This window comes from Micrasema longulum, unplaced genomic scaffold (assembly GCF_059751315.1).
Source record: "Micrasema longulum isolate JH-2025_06_02 unplaced genomic scaffold, ASM5975131v1 h1tg002162l, whole genome shotgun sequence".
NCBI classification, from domain to species: Eukaryota; Metazoa; Arthropoda; class Insecta; order Trichoptera; family Brachycentridae; genus Micrasema; species Micrasema longulum.
In genome coordinates this window covers 106538-129919 of record NW_028279327.1, presented here as the reverse complement: position 1 = coordinate 129919, position 23382 = coordinate 106538, and the positions used below count along the sequence as shown (strand labels likewise).

The 23382-nt window shown below is 32.3% G+C and overlaps 1 protein-coding gene across 2 annotated transcripts in view; it reads right to left on the bottom strand.

Annotated features, from left to right (window-relative positions):
- The window catches only part of LOC148272905 (transmembrane ascorbate-dependent reductase CYB561-like), a 143927-nt gene that overhangs the window by 49124 nt on the left and 71421 nt on the right, over window positions 1-23382 (bottom strand). Inside the window, exon 1 of one of the 2 annotated variants that reach the window (XM_088239420.1) lies at window positions 19706-19922. The exons of the other annotated variant lie outside the window; for it this stretch is intronic. Within the exon in view, the coding sequence (XP_088095546.1) occupies window positions 19706-19779 (74 nt within the window). The 5' untranslated portion in view covers window positions 19780-19922. Of the gene's footprint in view, window positions 1-19705; window positions 19923-23382 lie in introns of those variants that run through there. 2 annotated transcript variants of the gene reach the window in all.

Here is a 23382-nt window from a genome sequence, read left to right as displayed (position 1 = left end):
GTTTCTATGTGCAATTATAAATCATTTGGCAGGCGTCGTGGGGCAGTTGGTTAGACGGCCAACTGTGAAACTAGCGTCGCGGGTTCGATTCACACCAGTTACAAGAAAAAAATCAAAACAATATTTTTTTCTCGATCGGTCTGGGCGTTGTGGTGTATTTTTCATAAATTCCTTTCATATACCGTTTTCCCACCTGCTGACAAGCCTCTAAAATAGAGGCTTAGCGGGGTATTCCTTACATTAAAAAAATGAAAGAATAAAAAAATACTCAATTTTATGCTAATAAAATGCGTAATAATAAATCTTGGAATAATTTCCTGTCAGATTGATGCATTAAATAATTCAATCGACAGTATACATAATCAAGAATGCGATTGCTACCCATTAACTACTCATTGTAACCTTATAATCACGATTATCAAATATAACAATCTTGTCTTTACATAGTCACACTGCCATTAAACCACGAATAAAAAAGGCACCTGTTTGTCGGTACACGGGTAGGTAATAATTATTGTTGTTTGTTTAAACTTTAAACTAAAAACGCGAATTTACATGTTTTTTCTGAATATTATTCACATACAAAAAAACACTTACTAAATTCTCAGAATTTACATTCCAACAAACCGTAGTGACTTTGTCAATTTTAACGCTAGAAATATAGATAATTATATATTGTTAAAGTATACTTTTTAGTGAAATGCCTAATTTTGGCATTAATACAGGGTGTTCTTTAAACCCTGTCACATCCGAAACCACGATGATCAGTATGAGCAAGAAGACATATTGGCACATTAAAATATTTTTTTAGAACGAATCAAATTTTAAAAAATAAAACATCAAAAAAAGCAAATGAAATTTTGTATTTTTTTTTTCTTTGTTCTAAATATTTTTAAAAAATGCTATTATGTCTTCTTGCCCATACTGATCATCGTGGTTTCGGATGTGACAGGGTTTAAAGAACATCCTGTATGTGTATACTCTAGATTAGAGCATGACTATCAGACCTTATTTCTAATACCGGTATTTTTTCGATATTACGATTTCAAATATCGGAAACCCGTTAATTCGATATTTTTTCTCGATATTCTGACTAAATATTTAACAAATACTTTAAAATCTTTGTGGAAGATGGAAATCCTGGAAATAAAAGTGTTTCAAAGTAAATCAACAATAAATATTTGAATTCACTGTTTATTTTTGAGGTCTTCAACTTTAATTTAACCTTAGGTAGGTACCAGGGGCGAATCGTCCAAATAAGCGATTATGCACAGCTTGCCATTATATTTGACTTTCGATAATAATGTTTTATAGTAACCATGCTTATGGGAAAATAAATCAAATATTTGTTATTTATTATAAATTACCATCACCGTTTATTTCTTCCTACAAAAAAAAATATCTATAAAGTGCGCCCAGCGCTCAGCCCGTTCTCAGTGAACGATGAAACTAGCCGATTACCTCAGCTTAATACCCATACAAAAAAGTACACAATATTTTACGTCTTTGACCTAGTCGCGTTTCCGCACTAAAAAAAGCTTGCAGATTACAAATATTATTTGAAGATCCTCTATTTGGAAACTAGTAATTCGATATTTTTTTCTGAAGGACGATTTTTCTATGATGGGATACCGTTGACATATTATGTATCACATACGACATGTGGCGTTCGAAGTGGCCGTTTTTGGCATTATTCATTTTAAAAGGCATCGGCCAGTGATCAAAATAGTGTAGAATAAAGCTACGTATATCGCGAAGTATATCGCGAACAGTACCACAGAAAAAATAGCCATTTAGATAATTTGAACGTATCGTTCTATGAAGCATCATCTCTGTTCAATTATACCCAGTGGATTTACAATGTAAGATTAATGATGGGAATTATGACGAAGAATGTATTTGAGAGGGCAATATAAAAATCTAGAAATTTATATAGTTACAGGGCTGTTCTGCCGTTGGCTCATTTAGCTTTACACACAGTGATGCATTCACCATCCTGTGTATGTTTAACCATCTATAAATCAACATACAAAAATATCAAAGTTTAAATACAGTTTGTAAAATAATCACTCAAAAACTTAAGTGGTAATATAACAAACTTTGTTTGAACATCTGTGTTTCTTCAATGTTTCCATCAAACATAGACAGAATGCTAAATGTTACTCGGTGTTAAATTGATCGGTTAAAACAGCCAATGACAAGACGCAAGTCCTGTAAATGGCTTTACATCGAAAATACTTTTCAACTTTTTTTTTTTATACGTTCCACTCGTTTACGAGTGATTATGAACTTCTCTATCTATTTTCAATTATTTATCAATATTTAATTTAAAAATATTTCAAATGGTATTGTTCACCGTGGGATTGTTTGAGTTAGAATCGTTAAAGTAAGCTGAATGCATAGAGAGAACACATTATAGACAGCACAATAATGAAAACAATAATTGGACTGCAAGGTCGACCACATGTAAAGATGATATCAAATATAAAAGCTCTTTAGACAGTGACAAATAATTGTAACGTCGAAGAATGGTATGAGTTTCGAATATAAATTATTACTTGATGCAAAAATGCTCTGGCCCTGAACAATTTATTATGAAGCAATTATAATTTACAATCATTACAATCAAAAGGAACAGTCGTATCATTTTACAAACAAGGATAATTAATAATAATAAAAAACGCGATAGCTTTAACCGAGATCATAGAGCACCTTGTATTGTTATATTGTGTTTTTTACATCCGTAACATTTGATATTTGAAACTGAAAGCATTCACATACCCACACGAAACAGTTATAAAGACCGTGGGTCTTCTATCAGTTTCACTCGTACAAAAAAGCAATGTTTTTTTGTCAATAAACGCGTTACTGTTCTAAAATTTTCAATTTTGTCGCAAAAAAAACATCGCGATACAACAATATGTGTACCGCGATTTTCATTGAATTAAACTCTTCTAATTTCACCGTGTGTTTGGCAAATTATATGGAGAATATTCGTCAGATATCGTCATTCCTCCTTATGAACATAATATTGCAAACACGAATGGTAGCAAAAACTGTGTCACAATAGCCTATGTCCGTTTTATAAATTCAATAATGTCAGGTTGAATCGGCTTGTGGTCCTGCTTTTACAACTCATTGAAAATGGCCAACAAAATTGAAATATTTGGGTAAATCGGAGAAGTAGATTATCATTACTATGCAAAATAAGATTTTCTGAAAACAATCTGTATCATAAATGACTTAAGATGTTTAATGAGTCGCCAAAAGAGATTAGGGATGCTGCGTCTATCGCATCCTTTCGTGGGATGGCGATGATTTTTCTTAAAAACAAACATCCACATAGGTAGACAGATCTGAAAGCGTCTGGATTTTATAACATTGTTTTGTTTTCAAAATTATTTTTGTATATATATTGTTTATTAGTTAAGGTATAAACTAGGTGTTCAAATTTTATCGTACAACTGTTTAAAATAAATACATTACATTACGTGAACGGTCCGTGTGAAATCTCACAACTAATAAGAAAGTTTAACTATGACAAGACGTCATAAAAAATACGTATTAGAAATTATGAAGGAAAAACTTCAGATAGGACCGAGGGACGACGCCTTGCCCTATTGTGTATTATCAATGGAGAAACTGCGTTTAAAATCTTACAGCGAATATAAAAGAAAAACGTTTATCTGATTCAGAACTCAATACATCGAATAAAGTAGAATAGAGCTTTCGATATTTCTACAATATAGCAAACATATCCGCCTAAGAGGATGAGTTTCTGATTTACTAAAGTTGTATCAGTAAAACTTTGATCGCGATATCCGTTTACACTGCAACTTCGGTCAAATAGCCCCGCAGAAGAGTTTCATAGAAGGAAGTCGCACGTAGTAGAGTAGCATAAATCACTCCAGACGAATATTAGCCCCCGGGTAAACGGGTTTTAAGAAATATTTCATTAACACTATTTTAATCATTCCGTTCGATGCTCAAACCGGAATAACGACACAAATCTGTTATTTTCTATGTTAACTAACGGATTTCGCAATATTTCAGTGCAAAACTGACATCGTGAGATAGCTTATCATCCCATTATTATTTGGAAATAAAGTCTTACTACTGAATCGATAAATTCACTGTTTGTCCACATCATTCCCTTTCCGCACCTAACGATGCATAGGGTACTGCATTTGTACACCAACCGCAGTGTAGATACACGATTATATATGTCATATCAAGATTGATATTTTTTTAACGATTTTTTATCAATACAAGAAGTAAGACGATAGTTTAGTACGTATCAGATGCCAGTTATTGTTAAGAAAAACACGAGAAATTATAATTATAAAGTAAAAAAAGTATATAATAGTGGAAAATGTTGTACAGGTCAGAGAAAAAACAAAATGTATGACATTGTATATTACGGTTAGTAAAGATTTATTATTATTATTATTATTATTCAAACAAAATAAAATAATAGAAAAGAAAATCACTGCAAAAGGTTGAGAGTAAAGTGACAGTAGGAAAAGTATTTGAATAAAAGAAAACTCCACAGCCTTTACTGATAGAAGTTCTCTGAAAAGCTATTTGATCAAATGAACCATCCACGAAATTGATTTTATTCATTATAGGTAGTTGCATTACCGCTTTTTATCAAATATATTAGATTGTATCATCTATAATGTCTGCATTTTATTAAAATGAATGTACCTCTTCTATTGACATTTTTAACACGAGTCTGTGAATTCAAATCATCTCTGTATAAATATTTTATGATGTTCTTTACAATCTATAACTAACAATCAATTTGCAAAAGCCACTTATGCTAACGAACTAGTGTAAACTTATTTTATATACATAATATACCGACTCTTTTATATCTTTTGAATGCTGACATACTATATGTAAATTTTTTCTTGTTATTTTTATTTTTTTCGTTATACATCCATGTTTTTCTATTGATTTTTATTTCTGTATACCTGACTGAACTCATTATATTGTTATATTTTATATTGTAAAAGGCACTTGTGCCGTATAAAAGATAAATGTATTTTTTTTCCCACATAGAGTTTACATGATCCAGATTGAGTCTATGGAAATATGTACCTGCTCGTCAACATAGTGATCCCGTAACGAGTTTTTAAACTTGTTTTTAGTATTATACAACAATGTCAAATAGATAAAGATAAACATTTATGAGTTTATTACAATTATAATAAGTTCACGCGATAATGAATAGTGCTGTGTATCCGAAACTAGTTGTGTATGTTCGAATATCCTCTTAATATGTGGAAAAATACAAACAGATTTGTAATCATTTATTTATTATACGGCACAAGCTTAAAAAGAAAAATATACATACACATTTATATATTTAAAAGATATAAAAAAGTCGGTACATTATGAACATTAAACGAGTTGACAGCAGATCATTAGCATAAGTAGCTTTTGCAAATTAATCGTTGTTATAAAATATCATAAAATATTTATAAAGATGATTTGAATTCACAGAGACTTGAGTTAAAAACGTCGATATGAGAGGTACATTCATTTCCTAGTCTGTATACGCGGTATACATAGGTGACAAAGATAGTTGGTTTAAGAAGGGCGACAATAATATATGGTATTTTGTCTAGTGCTACGTGTATTATTTTAACATTTAAAATGTTAACGCAGAATTACTCATAGATAAAAATATTTCTTAATAATATTAGAATAATTTGGTTTATTTTAATAACAGACTGTTTCGTTCCTAAAAAAATAAACATGTACTGTCCATTAAAATCTTTAACTTCTGTTTAATATGTGCGTAAAGAAAGCTTTTCATAATGATTCTAGTGTGCCTACTAACATAAACGAAATAATTATGTTTACTCGGTTCACCGACAGGCACATTAACATAAACAAAGACCTAACTATGTTGACTAAATGGACAAACACAAACTTACTTACACTTAATGAAAAAAAATGCAATATTATCCATTTTGAAACTAGAAAAAAATGACATAAAGTAGATGCTTACATAAATAATGAACGACTTACTGAAATTGAACATGTTAAATACTTAGGACTAACAATAGACAGACAATTAACATGGACAATTCATATCAACAATTTAATTAGCAAAGTGGCGACATTATCGAGTCTTTTTTTAAAAATCAAAAACTTTGTTCCAAAAACGGAAAAAATTCTAATGTATGAAGCCTATGTAAAAACTAAAATATGTTATACGCAACTATTATGGGGAGCAGGATATCAAAATGACATAAACAGACTACAAAGACAACAAAATAAAATATTAAAGTTAGTATATGACCTTCCCTATTTAACTGCAACTAGAGAACTTTTTAAACAAACTAAGCAATTAAATATAACTGAACTCTTTCAACTAGAATCATTAAAATTTATCCATAAATTAGCCACTAATGTAATTGTAGACGAAGAACTAAAACTAATAAAAAATTGTAGTCAACATGGACATAATACGAGAATATCAGACAAATACCATATACAACTTTCTAAAACAAGACAAGGACAATCAAGACTAATGAACCAGGGACTGAAATTATACAATAAACTACCAGACAAAACTAAACAAAAGACTTAGACAAACTTTACAAAAGATGTAAAAAATATTATTTTGAACAACAGAGTATAAATGAAAAATGTATATATTATTTTATGTAAAATGAATGTTATAATCCGTAAGGGTTTATAAATAAATTTTCAAATAAAAAAAAAATAATAAACTATATAGTTATGAAATATTCTAACGCACTGAACAATACTATTTTTTTTTAAGAAGATTAGCGTTCTTATAATTTACCAAATATTTCAATTTTGGTGGCCATTTTCAACGAGTTGTAAATAACTCACTATTAGAAAAAGGAAATCAATTATTATACTTCACAAAAATTTTACTTTTCCCTCCAACCAATTATTTCAGGAAGCTGAACTTTTGAAACGAGAAATCTATTGCTAGCAATGGCTAAAATATGTTTTTATGCGCCAACATTTATTTCCTAAAAAATTTAATAGATCTAGTCAAAGATTGAAAAGTTTACTTGAAACCCCTTATTGTAAATCCAGACTCGGGCAAAGACACTAATTTTTCATAGCTCAAAAACTGTTCAATACATTTCATATGGACAGTATGATAGATATGAATTATTTGAATATATTTGGATTTAAATTTTTGTTGAAATTTTTACCTTCTTTTTTTAACGAATAGAATATACTTTTACTATGATTTTCTCATTTTTAGTGACAAAAAATTGTGTTCTAATATCACCACTCATTTTTAAACTTATTGATATCTATTGTATTCTTCCAGTAGCCTTTATTGAAAATAAAACGTATACCCACGCACAGGCCATACCTTTGTGGGGGTTTTTTTTTGTGTTAATATAATAGTTTTTTTGTGTATTTGTAACTAAAATATACCTATTGCAATGCAAAAAATAAATTAGAACAAATAAGAAAAACAAAACATTTGGGGTACAGAAAATAGTATATTCTATAATTCATATATGTTTTTCAATTTTTAATTATTATCGGTATATTTTCAAATTTACGCTTCAATTTTTATTATTATAGGTATGTTTTCCAATTTATATTTATGTTTAATTTCTTAATTACTCGTACTAATGCTATATTTTATAATTTGTATTTATGCTTCAATTTTCAATATTATCGGTATGTTTTCTAATTTATGATAATTATGTATCATTTCTTAACTTCTCATAGTATATTTTCTAATTTATATTTATGATTCAATTTTTATTTATTACCTGCATGTTTTCTAATTTATATTTATATTGATTTTTTTATGTAATTATTATTCTTTGAATTTATTGAGCATCATTTAATGAAATAAAAAAAAACACATGTAAAAAAGAAGGTCCTTCCTAAACACAATAATTTCCTAGCTAGTCGGGACCTGAAACAAAGAACCTCTGTACATTTTAAAACTGTGAAATACATAAATGAATAAATAAATAGTGGGGTTTGAACCTCGGACCTCGGATCCGGGAGTCCGCAACACTAGCCGCGGGACTATGCGAGATGTGAGTAGCCGAAATGTGTTCCTCGTAATGAACTTAGGTCATGGGCCCAGAAGCACAGGATAGTGCTCTGGAAAAAAGCTCCAGGTTAGCACCATGCGAATGAACTACTGAAGGGCTACTTGCAAAGCTTTGCTTACAACCTGATGGAACTGATGATGGAACCTGGTGGAAGCCGAAGCCGAGTGAAGGTTGTCACTAGAGCCCTTACAGGGCACTGCAGATTGAATAAACACCATTCTACAACATTATTTTGGTACGTGAATTTGTACATACACAAATCTGGATTTCTCCCAAGGGAGAGTAGGTATATAGTAGGTATATATCCACATAGGTAACATTTTTGATTTTTGTATATATGTTGCTAAACGAGAAACGAGAGGATATTCGCTAATAAGCGGAATGGGGAATGTTGTAGTACCTACTTAAAGTGGCCACTTAACAGCCAATGACAGGTCATAAGCCCTGTAAACGTTCGAATATCCATAATCCTGAATTTGAAAAAATTCTACCTCATCTCTGTAGGGATATAAATAATAAAAAAAAACACCCTTCTTATTACAGATGTTTTGAAAAAACGTGATGCTTCATACCACAAAAGAAGCCGCATCTTCGGCGGACCACTGGTCAAACTTGAGGATGTGAGAGCACTCGCCTCCTACCTAAAAGCCCGATACTTTATGGTATTGAGCTTGGAGGATGAGATTTAACCATAGAACGGGGACCCGTCACGATAATAATAGATCTGCACAGGTCGCAGTGACGTCAAGAGCTCATTTAACACTGACCCCCCGTCTACAAGAGTAAATTAAGAGCTACGAGTGGCTACATTAGACGCCGGACCGAGACATCAAATACAGAATCAATTAATTTAACAGTTTATCAAAAAATAAAATACGGGGGCACGTCCATCAGTGAAAGTTTCGCGGCAATAAAGAAAATATACTGTAAAAATGGGAGTTTCTTTTGAAAAATAATCATTTTTCAAAAGTAAATAGAAAATATTTCAAAGCGTTGATTAGCACTGATTGCTATTTACGTATAAAAACGACTTTAAACCTCTAATGACAAGTTTTCTTGTACGCTTTCTAGCGCTAAAATGCGTACTGTAAAAGATTACTTGAAAGTTGTATTGGCTAAAAAGAGAAATAAATTCCTAGTTATTTCTAACGGAAGGCCGTGTCTATTCTCGGCTAAGTGAGTTTAGTCGAAATGGACAAAATTAGTTGCGTGATAAAAGTAAGCTTAATTAATTTGATTAACTCTTGTGTGGCTGTGATGTCACACTAGTCTACATACGATACAAGACTTGATATTTCATTTTTTTTTTTTTATGTTTAAGTTGTAAGTTGCATAATGGAGTGCTGGTACCAACCCTAATGTATGGAAGCGAAGCATGGAGTTGGAAAAAAAGGGACGAAAGTAGACTGAATGCTGTTGAAATACGATCCCTCGGGCGAATGTGCGGAAAAACAATGTATGATAGGTGCCTTAATGTCGAAATTAGAGCAGAATGCAAGGCTGAGTTAAGCATTATCGACAAAATTAAGAAAGGTCTTTTGCGATGGCTCGGTCATGTGGAGCGAATGAATGATGAAAGAACGGCTAAAAAGATTTACGATGCGAATGTGTCTGGCTGTAGAAGTCGAGGAAGGCCGAGAAAGACATGGCATGATCAAGTACAACAAATTCTTGAAAGTGGTCATGTGAAAAGTCGGAATAATCGACGTGCGTGCATGAGAAGATGTATGAATGTGAAGGAAGCAAAGGAAGTGTGCCAGGACAGAGTGGTGTGGCGTTCTATCCTCTCTGCCTACCCCTCCGGGGAAATGGCGTGATGGTTAGTTAGTTAGTTAGTTGTATTTTAGGTAATCTTCAAATGGACATTTTCACACCGGATATGGAAAGTAATATTTACTGAAAAAAAAAACTCAGACAGAATGGTAAATGTTACAAAGTGTGTAAAGTGGGCACTTAAACCAGACAGACAGGTCATAAGCCCCGTAAATACCTAGACTTCCAAAATCCCTTCTCAAAATGTTTTCTCTCTTTGTTGCAACAAATTTAGATGTGTTTTTAGTTTTCTCAGGCCTTCTATGTCTGTTTTTGTAGAGTTTTATGGTTGGGGTAGCGTAGTCTAGATTATGTGTGTTTTTAAATCAATATTTCAGGTCGGCTTTCCAGGAATCGATCCCGAAACCTTTAACACCGTAGACAAATGCACCAACCGCACAATTCAAAGCGGACGTATCCCCATTTGATTTTCTTATTCAGAATTTGAACCTGAGAGTAGCCCTTAAAAATACAAAAATAAAATTTTAGGATCCCGATTCAATTTCACACACATAATTTTACTCTTTTATCAGCCCTGACACGAAAAATAAATGTTTTTGTGAGCAAATTTATATCACGAAAGTAGAAGGAAGTGGTAGCTTCTCGTGGAAAGTTAATTTGTAAAAAGTGATTAAGCAGTATGTTTTAAAATAGTAAGTGTAAATATTATGCAATCGTAAACAATGAAGAATTATTATATCAGCAGCAGCTTTATCGGAATTAAATTGGCTGACAAATAGGAGTAATTTGCAACCATGTCCAATCAAATATATCATGTATAGATCTACGCAATGGATCAGTGTGTCAAATTTAACTTATAGGTCAGTCGCCTGGATGCGCACCGCAAACAGGACGATAGAAAATGAGTTATGACGCGTATTCATTCTAAAATTCATATAAATATATATAACCCAAGTAGCAAATTAATTCAAAGTGAATACAAAAACAATAACGCGTATATATAATTAGAAATGAAAACTCATTTAACATTTGTTTTTTACGATTCTCGGCGGAAAATTAGTGTCACCTTTAAAAGAACTACGCTCGGAAAACATTCCATATTAAGAGGATATGCGTGGCAGAGAATTTTGATGAATAGGTATTTGAACATTGTTTTTCTGTCACTCTCTTGCAGATGCCTCCCCGATACTGCGCGCCAAAGACACTGCACGTCTGACTGATTATACCAAACTAAAATCGACAAAATCGCCGTTTCGTAGTCCTGTCTTTCGCAACCCAAAACTGAACCGATTTTGTGTGATTTTTTTATTAAAAAAAGCACATCAGAATGAATTTTTTTCGCCGTCCACTTTTCAATTTTTCAAAATTATTTTTCTATATTATATACGTACCGTACGTCCGAAGACGGCAGATACAACTGAGCGTTTTGGATTTTATAATGATCTTAGTTCACATAATAAACAATTTATTAAAAAAAACAAAACGATGGAGACCCGCCAATAACAAATATGTATGAAGTGTAAAAAAATCATTCCTTTACTAATGTCTAGTAAGAAAATATGAGAATACGTTTGTTTGAAGTACTGTGACTCGTGTTGCGTGATGTAACCAACGCGTATGTTGCAGATATCGCGATTTTGTAAAACCAAACGCTTTACTCTCTAAAAATATTAAAAGGAAACATGTCATGATTAGATCGTTCATTTATCATAATTTATTTCATTATGGAAAAATAGTTTTAGAAAGTTTCGTTTTCAAAGCGAGAGGAAGCGGTCACCGGTTGACCCTTCTGTCAAAATCCAACCTTCGAAATAAAACAATAAATTGTACAGCGATGAAAGGTTGTTGTGATGTTCATTTTTCGCCACTGGGACGTATTTAAAAATGATTGAAAACGCAAGTAAAGAGGGCGCTTTCAAACAAGAAACGGACTGCAGAAATACCATTCTGCGGTAGAAACTGAGGAGAAATCTCTCCACTGCGGACCAGACTGAGGAATTGTTGCTTTCTCGTGCGTTCTGTGCGTTTACCAGCTGAAAGACTTCGTTTTACATCGGATTTGAATAGACATGACGTTTTAAATTGACGAAATGTTCGAAATCCTAGCAGTGTACAAGAATATCAGAAAAGGGAGAAAACGGAATACAAAATTTGTAAACCACGATGAAATCAGATCATGCAAAAACAATTCGCTCCAAAATTGCGTATCAACATTGAGACGTCAATGAAAATGGGTTACAAACATTGACGTATAATAAATAAACACGTTATTGTGTCTTATTAACCGCATAATAAACACGTTATTGTGTCTTATATTTATCAAATAATTCGAAATGAATTCTATGTAATGAAAATGTTATATGCTGCTTCAGTACGTAGCCAACTTGAATACAACTCGGTTATATGGTCACCAAATTATAAAGTACATATAAATAATATTGAAAGAGTTCAACATAAATTTTTACGTTTCGTTAATTTTAAATTAGGTATTTCAGTTGAAGATATTAATTACTCAAACTTAAATAAATATTTAAATGTACAAACATTAGAAAATAGAAGAAAACTGAATGATTTGTTATTTTTATTTAAAATATTAAATTCAATATTTGATTGTTCCGAACTGTTACAACTGATTAACTTGCGAGTTCCGGGCCGGGTTACCCGATTTAATAAACTATTCTATGTAAATGTATCTACAACAAACTACAGTGCACACTCGCCAATAAGGAGAATTCATACATTTGCAAATGAATACGCAAATGACGTAGATATATTTAATATAACACTTTTGAATTTTAAAAGGCAGTGTATCAATTTACTATCTTCAAATTGTAATACCTAAATAATACTATGTCGATTTCAATTGTTTGCCGTTTATTGACTTATATATATGTATTCTAAATAAGTATTTTTCTAACTTCTAATTTTAAGATTATTTTAATACAACTTATACGCAAAAAAGTACTCCTGTTCTCCACTGCAATACATGTATGTATTATTATGTATCCTCATATAGTTTCAACTAATACGTAATGATTTTTTTATATTTTTTTTATTTAATTTTAATTTTTCTGTCTCTTCTTAATTCATTTTTATTTTTGCTCCTTTCTTTGTGTAAATGCATTTCTGTCTTCATATTTAAACATGCACTTCTGTTCTTTCCACTTTTATACTAATATGTAAAGATGATATTTTTGATCTTTTTCTTTTTCTCCTAAAAATCATTTATATATTTTTTTCTACTTCTTTGTAAAATACATGTCTGTCTTTATTTGTATATATGTATGTAAAACATGTAAAAGCCTAAAAGGCGTTTAAATAAATAAATAACAAATACCGATACACATGCAAACATTCGTGTGAGAATTACTCGTATACCTAGGTATCTATTTAGTTCGTATTTCTAGGTATCTCGTTACAGACACCGGCTGTCAGCGTTGTTATTTATGGATTTAAAATTTATTTATTCCTCGGCTTATGCCTTTAAAATTTTATAAAAAAGAATCATAAAAACAAAATACATAACACTTAATAACAAACAAAAAAATATATATATATACACGGTTTTTCAGGGCCAGACCGCGAAACTTCAGAGGAACATTCCTTACTGTAAGTTTAAAAAAAATCCTCATAATTTTTTTCCATAGTCATTTAATATTTACATATTTTTTTATAATCTCAAAATGGAGTAAATCTTTAATTTATGGTACTAGCATCCCTTCTGCAACCCCTACCACTCAACAAAAAAATTAAGATAAAAACGTATTTGACCAACGAAGCGATATACACCAGACGCGAACAAGTGAAGCGGCTGGGTAAGAGAGGGGTTTGTGGAGGGACTGCTTGTCCGAGAAATTAAGGATTTACTGCATTTTGAGATCATGATTTTTTTTTTGTTTTAAAAAATGACTTTTTGGAAAAATTTGATTAAGATTTTTTTTAAAGTTTACCACGAGGAATATTCCTCTGAAGATTCGCGGTCTGGCCATGTATATCGAAACAGTGGCAAATACAGAAAAAAATGTATAATAATTCATTGACCATATCGAGTCCACCATGTCATTTTGATGTGGCATGGTTACTCGGATTGCAAAGAAGTAATCAATCACTCAATCTGTCTATATTGGAAAAACGTGGAACGCAGGTGGAGCTTATATGCATTTTCAAAATACTTAATACAATAAGTGATGTCCCATCTCTGTTGCAATCAATTTCTTTTCATGTTCCCAACCGTGTCACCAGAAGTCAAAACCTGCTATTAACAAATCTTCTAGGAGCGACTTTTGTTTTTATTTATTTATTTGACAAATTGTAGTCTGCATTACTTAACGGGCTGTTTAACCCATTACGTAATTCAGACTGTAAATATAAGTTAGAAGTTAATGAATTCAATTAAAATCTATAACCTACTTCCACTATCTATTAAAACAATCAGTAACGAGAAAATGTTCAAAAAGGCTTTTAAAAAATGGATAGTGGAGCTAAGTAGAAGTAAAATAGATTGTCTCATTCGCCCAAACCAATATTGAATCAACTGCTCCACAAGTGTAGAGCTTATGTTAGGTGTTCATTCTTTCGTTGTGCGTTTTGTAATGTAAATAATATAGATGTACATAAATTAATTATAAACATAAATACGTAGTGTTTAAAACTGTCTGAAAATTTTGTTAATTATCTCTGTTTATTAAGATAGTCTTCTTTGTTTATTCTCAAATGTAAAAATATTATAAAAAAGTATATTGTTAAGTGTCCTCGGTACGGGTAACCCCAGTGAGGTCACATTATTTTTATTATTAATTATGGTTAATAATTAATTTATTTATTTATTGATAATAGTTAATAATTTAGCAAGCGAATAGTTCTATTAATTGGTGAATTCTGGCTTGCATTTGTATGGCTCCTGGATGTGCAAAACAGTGCATGAGATTTCGCCCTAGTATAAGAATTGGGAACATATAAACTTATCTCTTTCAGTATATTTGGATTAAGTATACTTCTAGAAATCAGCTTAGTGTCCAGAATGTGTAGATTAGTCAAATCGTCACACAACTTGGAATTCGCTTAGCTTGGTTTAGGCCGTATAAAGAATAAATAGTCAAAATATTATTACTCTAGAAATTATTGATTACGTCTGTCTTCTCTCTGTACGGGCCAATTTTGCCCGATGGACGTCCAGTCAACGTGGGCAAACAGCCGCAAACCCCCGACCTAAGACCATCACTTAAACCATGAGTCCGAGACACTAGCCACGGGACCACAACCCGATTCGTTCGTATTAGACAACATTCTGTAATTGAAATCTATAGTGCAAAAGGTGAAACGCCCGTTCGCATTCAAGATGGACTGAAAAATGTGTACGGTGATGCAGCAGTGGATGCCAGCACTGTTAGACGATGAGTTTGTCGCTGTAACGAAGCTGAAGGACAAACGCCGTTGGCTGACGAAAAGTGGAGCGGCAGGCCGTTGACTGCAGTGACTCCACGCAACATTCTGCGAGACGATGACATCATTCATGGTGACCGCCGGATATCTACAGATGAATCGTGTTGCATTCTTTGCCTCGTAAAGGCAGGGTGCTGACGATGATTCGAAAACTGAGGTACTCAAACGTTTGTACTAGGTACCAATAATGTTAACCGACCAGAATAAAAAAACAAGAAAAACAGCGCAGCGCTTCCGGTCGGAGGGAAAGGAGTTTCTGGAAAAAATGTGAATGGAAACGAAACATGGGTTCATTTATTAAACCCGAATCAAAGAGGCAGTCAATGGAATGGTATCACTTTTTACCACAGTGAAATACACGCCCTTGGATGGACCAAAACTGTGGAAATTGACGGAGATTATATTGAAAAGTAATAAATGATTCGTCAATAGTGTGGTTTTCAACCCACGCAATTGCATTTTGATGTCATGAGATTAAACGAAAAAAAAAATAGGAGGCATTAGTTTTTGAGTGACCCTCGTATAATATGTGGGTTGTCTATACTCGGTAGCTTATTGCGTTTTGTACTGTACAAATGAGTGCGTGAGTACTCATTTGTAAAACTCAAGTAGATAATAATGCAGATGTCGCGTGAGACTTACATGAACTTTATGACCGATGCGCGCGATGACGTCATCCTCGTCACCACCGGTCATGGGAATGCAGACATTTTGAATAGGGACAAATATAATTCCTTTCCTAAATTGATTCCCGAGTGAAAGAACTATTGAAACACTTTGATCCGTGGACGTGCATTATGTCTCCCCATCCGAGCTCTGAATGGGCAGCCATGATGAATAATTCATGTAGAATTAAACCCAAAAGTTTCATTCGAGGATGGCGTCACGCCTTCTAACCTAATTATTACAAAACGGGTTCCATTGCCTAAAACTAACCAAACACTGCGGTAGGTCTACCAAAAATGTTATCAAGATATAAAGAACAGTTGTTTATAAATAATAATAAAAACGTAATTTATTTATAATTATTCATCGAACCTAGAAAACGAATGAAATTAACAAGTAGAGGAATTTGTGCAACTGGGAAGTAAGTTTACTAGGTACGGAAATAATGAAAGAGATATTAAAAGAAGGGTGAGTGCCGAAAATGGGGAAAATGGCGCACGAAGATGAATATGCCACCGTGGTCTGGTCTCCATTATATGTCAATCGCATAAATCACATTGAATCAGTCCAACATTGCTTGCTTCGAAAAGTAGCGCGGATGCTTGGACTAGAGAGAGGTAATTATTATCATGCTGATATAGAGTCAGTGTTCAATATTTCTAGTCTACAAAAACGTAGAACTAATATTGATTCCATATATATGTTCGGCATACTAAATGGTATAATCGATGTTCCATCATTACTCGGACAAGTAAAATTCAATATTCCGACTCGTAGGTTGAGAAACAGTGAAGTACTGTTTATCGATCAACAAAGAATAAACTATGGTCTTAATTCTCCAATTACCCGTCGTTGTCGTATTGTTAACTCAAGACAAGATCTGGACTTGTTTGGTTAAGGTTTACAACGAATTAAACGAGCACTAAATAAATAGTCCAGATCTTGTCTTGATGTCCCTTATGTTTGTCAATGCTTCTTTTCTTTTTTTAAATTATTTTAAACTATTCTTTTATTGTAATATTTAAACCCTATAAATTGTATACATGGACGGAGTCCGTTAATAAATAAAATAAATATTTGTCGCAGGAGGCAAAATGAGCAGTTCACAATAGAGTCCTGGTGCCGTATTCTTATCCGCAGTATGGAATCGGAACGACAAAGATGAAAGCAAGCCAAATACTGTCGAAATCCGATCTCTCCGACGAATCTGTGGTAAAAATGTGTATGATACTCGCACAAATGATAAGATCCATGCATTATGTAAAGGTGAGATAAGAATATTAGATAAAATCAAAATAGGAGTGCTGCGTAGGTTTGGACATGCAGAGCGAATGGACAGCGAAAGAACGGACAGCTTCAAAGGACGTTGATGGATGCAAAAAACGAGGGAGACCGAGAAAGACATGGCATGACCAAATTCAACAAATACTTGAAGATAGACATGCCGAATGTCGGAACAATCGGCATGATAAGATGCATGAATGTAGTGAAAGCGAGGTAGGTATGTATGAAAAGACAGAGTGATACAAGGCGTTCCATCCTCTTTTTCTACTCCCACGGGGTAACAGCGTGACAGTTTGTTCGACTATAAAATAATACAACAATATTTTGAGTTTGCCCAAATTTTTGTAGACAAGGACTGGATTCAACTCCCTGTGGAGCTGTTAATATTAACATATTATAACAGAGATAAAAAACATTTGAGAGAAAATAATATAGAAGTCTAGGCATCTACAGGGTTTATGAACTGTCATTGGCTAGTTTAATAAGTGACCACTTTACACACTGTGTAACATTCACCATTCTGCCCATATTTGAACATATATGTATATTCCTTAAATTCTTTCATCTGTTGATGTTTGAAGTTAAAGAGCTGAAACCTGTATTTATGCGGGTGAGATTCATCTAATTGAATTATTTCACCTACATACTAGGCAAAGCCTGAATTTTGAACAATTTCTATACTTCTTCATGGACCAGCTGAACAGCTTCCCCAGGAAATTGAATCCAGTCTTTGTCTTCAAAAATTTATATAAATTGAAAAAATTAAATTTTCAGGTATTGCCTAGAATATAGGTGAAATATTTCAATTGGGTGAATCTCACCCGCATAAATAAAGGTATCAGCTCTTTTTTTTTATTTTTTATTTAAATCTTAAAGTAGGGCACACATATCATACATATTGTTATGCGTGTTCTAATAATAACATTGCAAATATATTTAATTTATAAATTGTTTATCACATATGTCTTGACCATTATTTTAAATTTTGATAATTTTTCTTTAACTTCACAAACATCAACATATGAAAGAATTGAAGGATTTTTTTCAAATATGGGCAGAATGGTGAATGTTACACAGTGTATAATGAAAATGACACATTTATCAGTGTGTAATAATTGTATTTACCTTTTAATATATTAATGTTATTATCGTAAGTAAATTTCAAATTGGTCAACCATATTTTTAAAATCCCTCTCCTCCACTCCTCTACTTTATTCCCCCATCCTTAACCTTCTTACAGTACTCTTCTTTTGTCTCAGTTCCAAAACTTATGAAAGTGAAACAGGAAACTGGCAGAAGAAGAATGAAAGCAGAGTGAACACGGGCTAAATGCGATCACTTAGACGAATGTGCGTGAAATCAATGTATGACAGAGTTATAAATGATGAAACCAGGCGAGATTGCAAATCTGAGTCAGATACAATTAATAAGGTTAAGAAAGGTCTCTGAGATGGATTGGTCATTGTAGACCGAATGGATGCCGAAAGAAAGGCAAACATATATATTTATATATATATATATATATATATACATATATATTCATTCCCTATTATTGAATCCATTAAAATACAAACAATGAAACTACTCGATAAGAATTAACTGCCGGGAATTTTTGCTTTCAGAGAATCACTTAATTACTCTCGGGCCCGGGGACATAGCTGTCGATGGAACTACCAACCAGCGGTGCCTGTTGTAGATTTAATAAAATTTAAATACAATTTTATTATAAAACTTCATAAAATTATATGATTTTCACTGGTTTTTATTATATACATTCAAACAAAACTTAAATTCATACAATTGTTATTACTTTATTCTTAAATTATTATTTTTAAACTCTTTTACTTCCATAATTGTATAAAATCATGATTTACAACCCCCGCTTGCACTTGTATATAACAAAGAAATTTGTTTAGCCTCCCACCAGTCTGACGATGTCGGTCACTGGTTAAAATTTATAAATAAAAGTGGAATAAAACAATATACGTATTATTATTATTATAATATATATTTATATGGCGAGAATGAAGGGTAAAGGGGGACGAGGACGACCGAGGAAGACAGATCAGATAAACCACAATCTGGTCATCTCAAAAGCAGGCAGAACCGAATGGCATGTATGATAAGATGTATGAATGTATGCCAGGATTCGCTACAGGGAAATGGCGTGATGGTGGTAGTGGTTCTCATTATTGTGTGACATGTACTATCATTATAATTGCAAAAAAAAATATTGGATGTATATTTACAATTTTTGGTATTTTTTCATTTACATAACATCGGCTGTTTTTCCTAATAAAAACAAAAATGAAATAAAAAAGTACTTAAGTATTTTTTACGCAATCGTTCGATTATAACAGAAAAATCGGTTATATTACAAGAAATGATCTAAAGGCCTAATTAGGCAGCGAAATGTTAATAAAAAAAAGATAATTGACAATAAAAGTGAACTGAAATACCTCGCGCCATTAGCTTTATTGTTGGCCTGAGAATTCCCTCTTGCAACTTCCGTTGGTACACCGACTCCGCCCATTTTCGAAATCCCGTCAACAGGCTACAATACGTCACCGGTTATATAATTACACCTTATTTGTAATTGTAACAGTCGAAGAGACGCGATAATAAGGTCATACGGTGTTTTCCCTTTCGCGTGCGGTAGCCAACTTGCCAGAAATACAGAAATCACGAATCTTGCGCACTTTCGGACCCATATCTCGGTACGTAAATCATCTGCTTTTGTGCTTATCTGAAGTACTGATGCTGCAATGTTTACCTCGCGTATCAGCTAATTATCAAGTGACTGGTTCGCACTTAACACGCCGTAGAACAAACTTGAGAATTTTTCAGAGAAGGACGAATTTCGTGTGTTTACATAAATGAGATAACATGCAAGCCAAGAAGCAATTATGTTTGCATAAATTCATCGCGGTTAATTTGTACAATTTTTAGATTTTTGGGAGTTCTTCAAGGCTCTAACGTAGAACAACAGTTATTAATTTCAGTATAACTTATGAAATGAGGGCCCCTTTCTAAAAGCTCCAACATCTGTAAGGACTAGATCCCCTGCATGCCCTGAGACGGCTCTGGTCACGATCCTCAGTCATGAGGGACCGACTAGGAAGAATATCTCATCTAGAGATGATTAATTTAAATAAAAATAATCGGATGAATTCGATTACTAAATTCATTAAAATGAAAGTTCGTATGCAATAATTCATTCTGATGAATTAATAATTGTACTAAATGAATTAATGAGTTTTTGATTTAGCCATTTATTTAGTAATTATATTATATGCTTACGTCCAGAGGCCCGTACTCGTAATTGTACCATGTAAGAATGAAAGCTAGAAACTAAGATCGATTGCAAATAGAAAAATATGGATTATTTGAAAATATCTGACCGGCATCCTGTGAGGGGATACGGGCACTATGTATAAAATAGCTTATTGCGATAATTTCTGCATTTTTAACTTCAGAACAGCAAATAATTTAAGGATGCTTTGATATACTTTTGCGTTTTTCCAAGACAGAAACAGACAAGTAAATAATTGACAATCACAATTTTACCATGAAAATTAAGTGATGTAAAATTCAATTCAATTTGTAACCTCAAATTAAAGTACAGTTACACGAACCAAATAAATGGCCATCTACAAATCGAATAAATATCTAAACCGAACCACATGTAAATATTTATGAGCACACAGCCACGAACCACGAACATGCAGGCCATTAAAAAACTTGCACATTTTGTCACCTAAATATATTACGGCCATACTAAATGACAAGTCACTGATCAATAACGCCAAAAAGAAATTCCTCACAGCTAACGACGATATGAGAAATGTAACAGAAAGTTCTACTGTTGACCTCGTCATGGATGAAACCTACCTGAATTCGATCAGTAGGTCACATGAATCTCAATGTTCGTTCCCAGTTACCAGTTACCAGCCAGCATGCTCCGAGTCGTGCCGATAATGTTTTGCATCCCAAATTATTTGCTATACTTCCCGCGCGGAGATCCGTGATAAAATGCAAGTTATTCAGTTAGATCGTGAGGATATGCCAACACAATTATTCTTGAGACGGTTGGTAATTAATCAAGCGTCACAATTTTTTTGTGCCAAAATACACCAGGTATATTTACTTATTTGGTTTACAAACAATGAAAAATAATACATAATTCACAGAAATATTCAAACAATAAAAAAAGACACTACTTATTTTTCATTAATTACATGTTAACACTAAAAAAATGCACATTTAAATAAAATGCGCAAAATAAATGGTTGAAATTAAAAATAAATTATTGTGAAAATTGTAAGAATAAATAATAAAATAAGCATGAATAAAATAAACAAAATAAATTATTTAAATTAAATTATTAAAAAAAAATAATTAACTAATAAAAACAATCCATAAAATACTTATAAAAACAAACAAAATATGCAACGAAACAAATCCAGCAATGTAACTCATCAAAATTAAATGAATATATCAATATATAAACGCTTCTTGTATACACTTCTTAAACCTAAACAATCCAGTGTCAAAAATGTCGATATCCTACGTTTTCAATACTGTTTTTATTTTAAATTCTAAAGCAGGCGATGAATAAATTCACCTTTTTTTAAATTAATTTTACAAGCGTTGAGAAGTGGGTAAGAACACTAATTTTTAATTTATTTATTTATTTTATAGAAACATACAGTCAACAATGATTAAATAACATAACAAAGATAAGGTTGAAAGACAGACCAGCGAAGTTTCTAAATAATAATCATACGTATAAAATTATGGTACAAGAGGCATGTTAAATACATCAATCAATCAATAAAAAAAAAAATAAAAAATGAACAAGAACGATAGAGAAAAGAGTGTTGTGCATAGTTAGTGCTACAGACTGGTAAATGGAATAAATATTTCTTTCTTGTCACGCGAAAGGGGACATTAAAATTAATTTTGGAGAGCAGGTTTAAAGAATTTACTTTATTATTTGATAATTTATATAAATGGCATAATTCATAAACAGCGCGTCTATTTTCAAGTGCAAATAAGCCATTTTGTTTAATATATTGGCTGTAGGTGGTGCAAAGCGTTTTATTATTTTTATATTCTAGGCATTTAAAAAAAAATCCGTCGAACTTTTGCAATCCTTTCAATGTATGTTGTGAATAATATTTTAATCATATGAAAAATGGACTTAAATTATTGCATAAAATAACAGATTACATAGTAAATAAAGCATATTGAACGTGTTTTATATAGTTGCAGATATACGACCGCTGTTTTGGTTTTTCTTAATACTGTAAACTCACAATTAATTTCATTGTGTAGGTATAAAAAAAAAAAATTAAAAAACCAATTACAGTACTTACGATAATAATTACTTTCTTAGAGAAGATAACTTACAACTATTTGCAGTTCAAATGTCTGTAGATAGAATAAGATCATATTTTTAATAATATTGTGGGACATACCTAAATCTTCATTTTTAACCATACATAGATCTCTCGAAACAGTGAGCTCGGTGATTCTGGTAACTAACAATATATTTGTCGTGACAGTATACCTTTTCTGTATTAAAATATGTTTGAAATAAATAAATAATAGATCAACTCGAAACAATCGAGAGAAAAGTATCAGATTACGTTTGTGTATATTTTTTTATTGAAGAACAGAAGAAAGAAAGAACAAAAAGAAACTGTCCGTTAGCATTTTAAATTCTCGCATATGCAGTCTTCGCCAGTCTATTCACAAAATAAATTCATTAATATATTTTATAAGATCTCAGATACCGAATAATATATTATCTTTCAACACATTTCTTATCTTTACTACATAGACCAAAAGGCCCGTTCTTTATCTCGTTGACCATTATGGTTATTCGTATTGCTCGCGAGTCACGATTCACGGCGTGTATATTTTTTGCAAATATCGGTCTTGGAAATTGACACAGAAGTTTGATAATATCTTCTACATTAAGTTTTTGATTAAGTCTAAAAAAAGATTTTACCGCTATGTTACTAAATCGGCGCGCTACGAAATCTTTTTTTTACATAAAAAAATGTGCAGGCTGCAATGATAAACATATGATATAATGAAAACAGAAATTAACACTAACAATTAATTGACG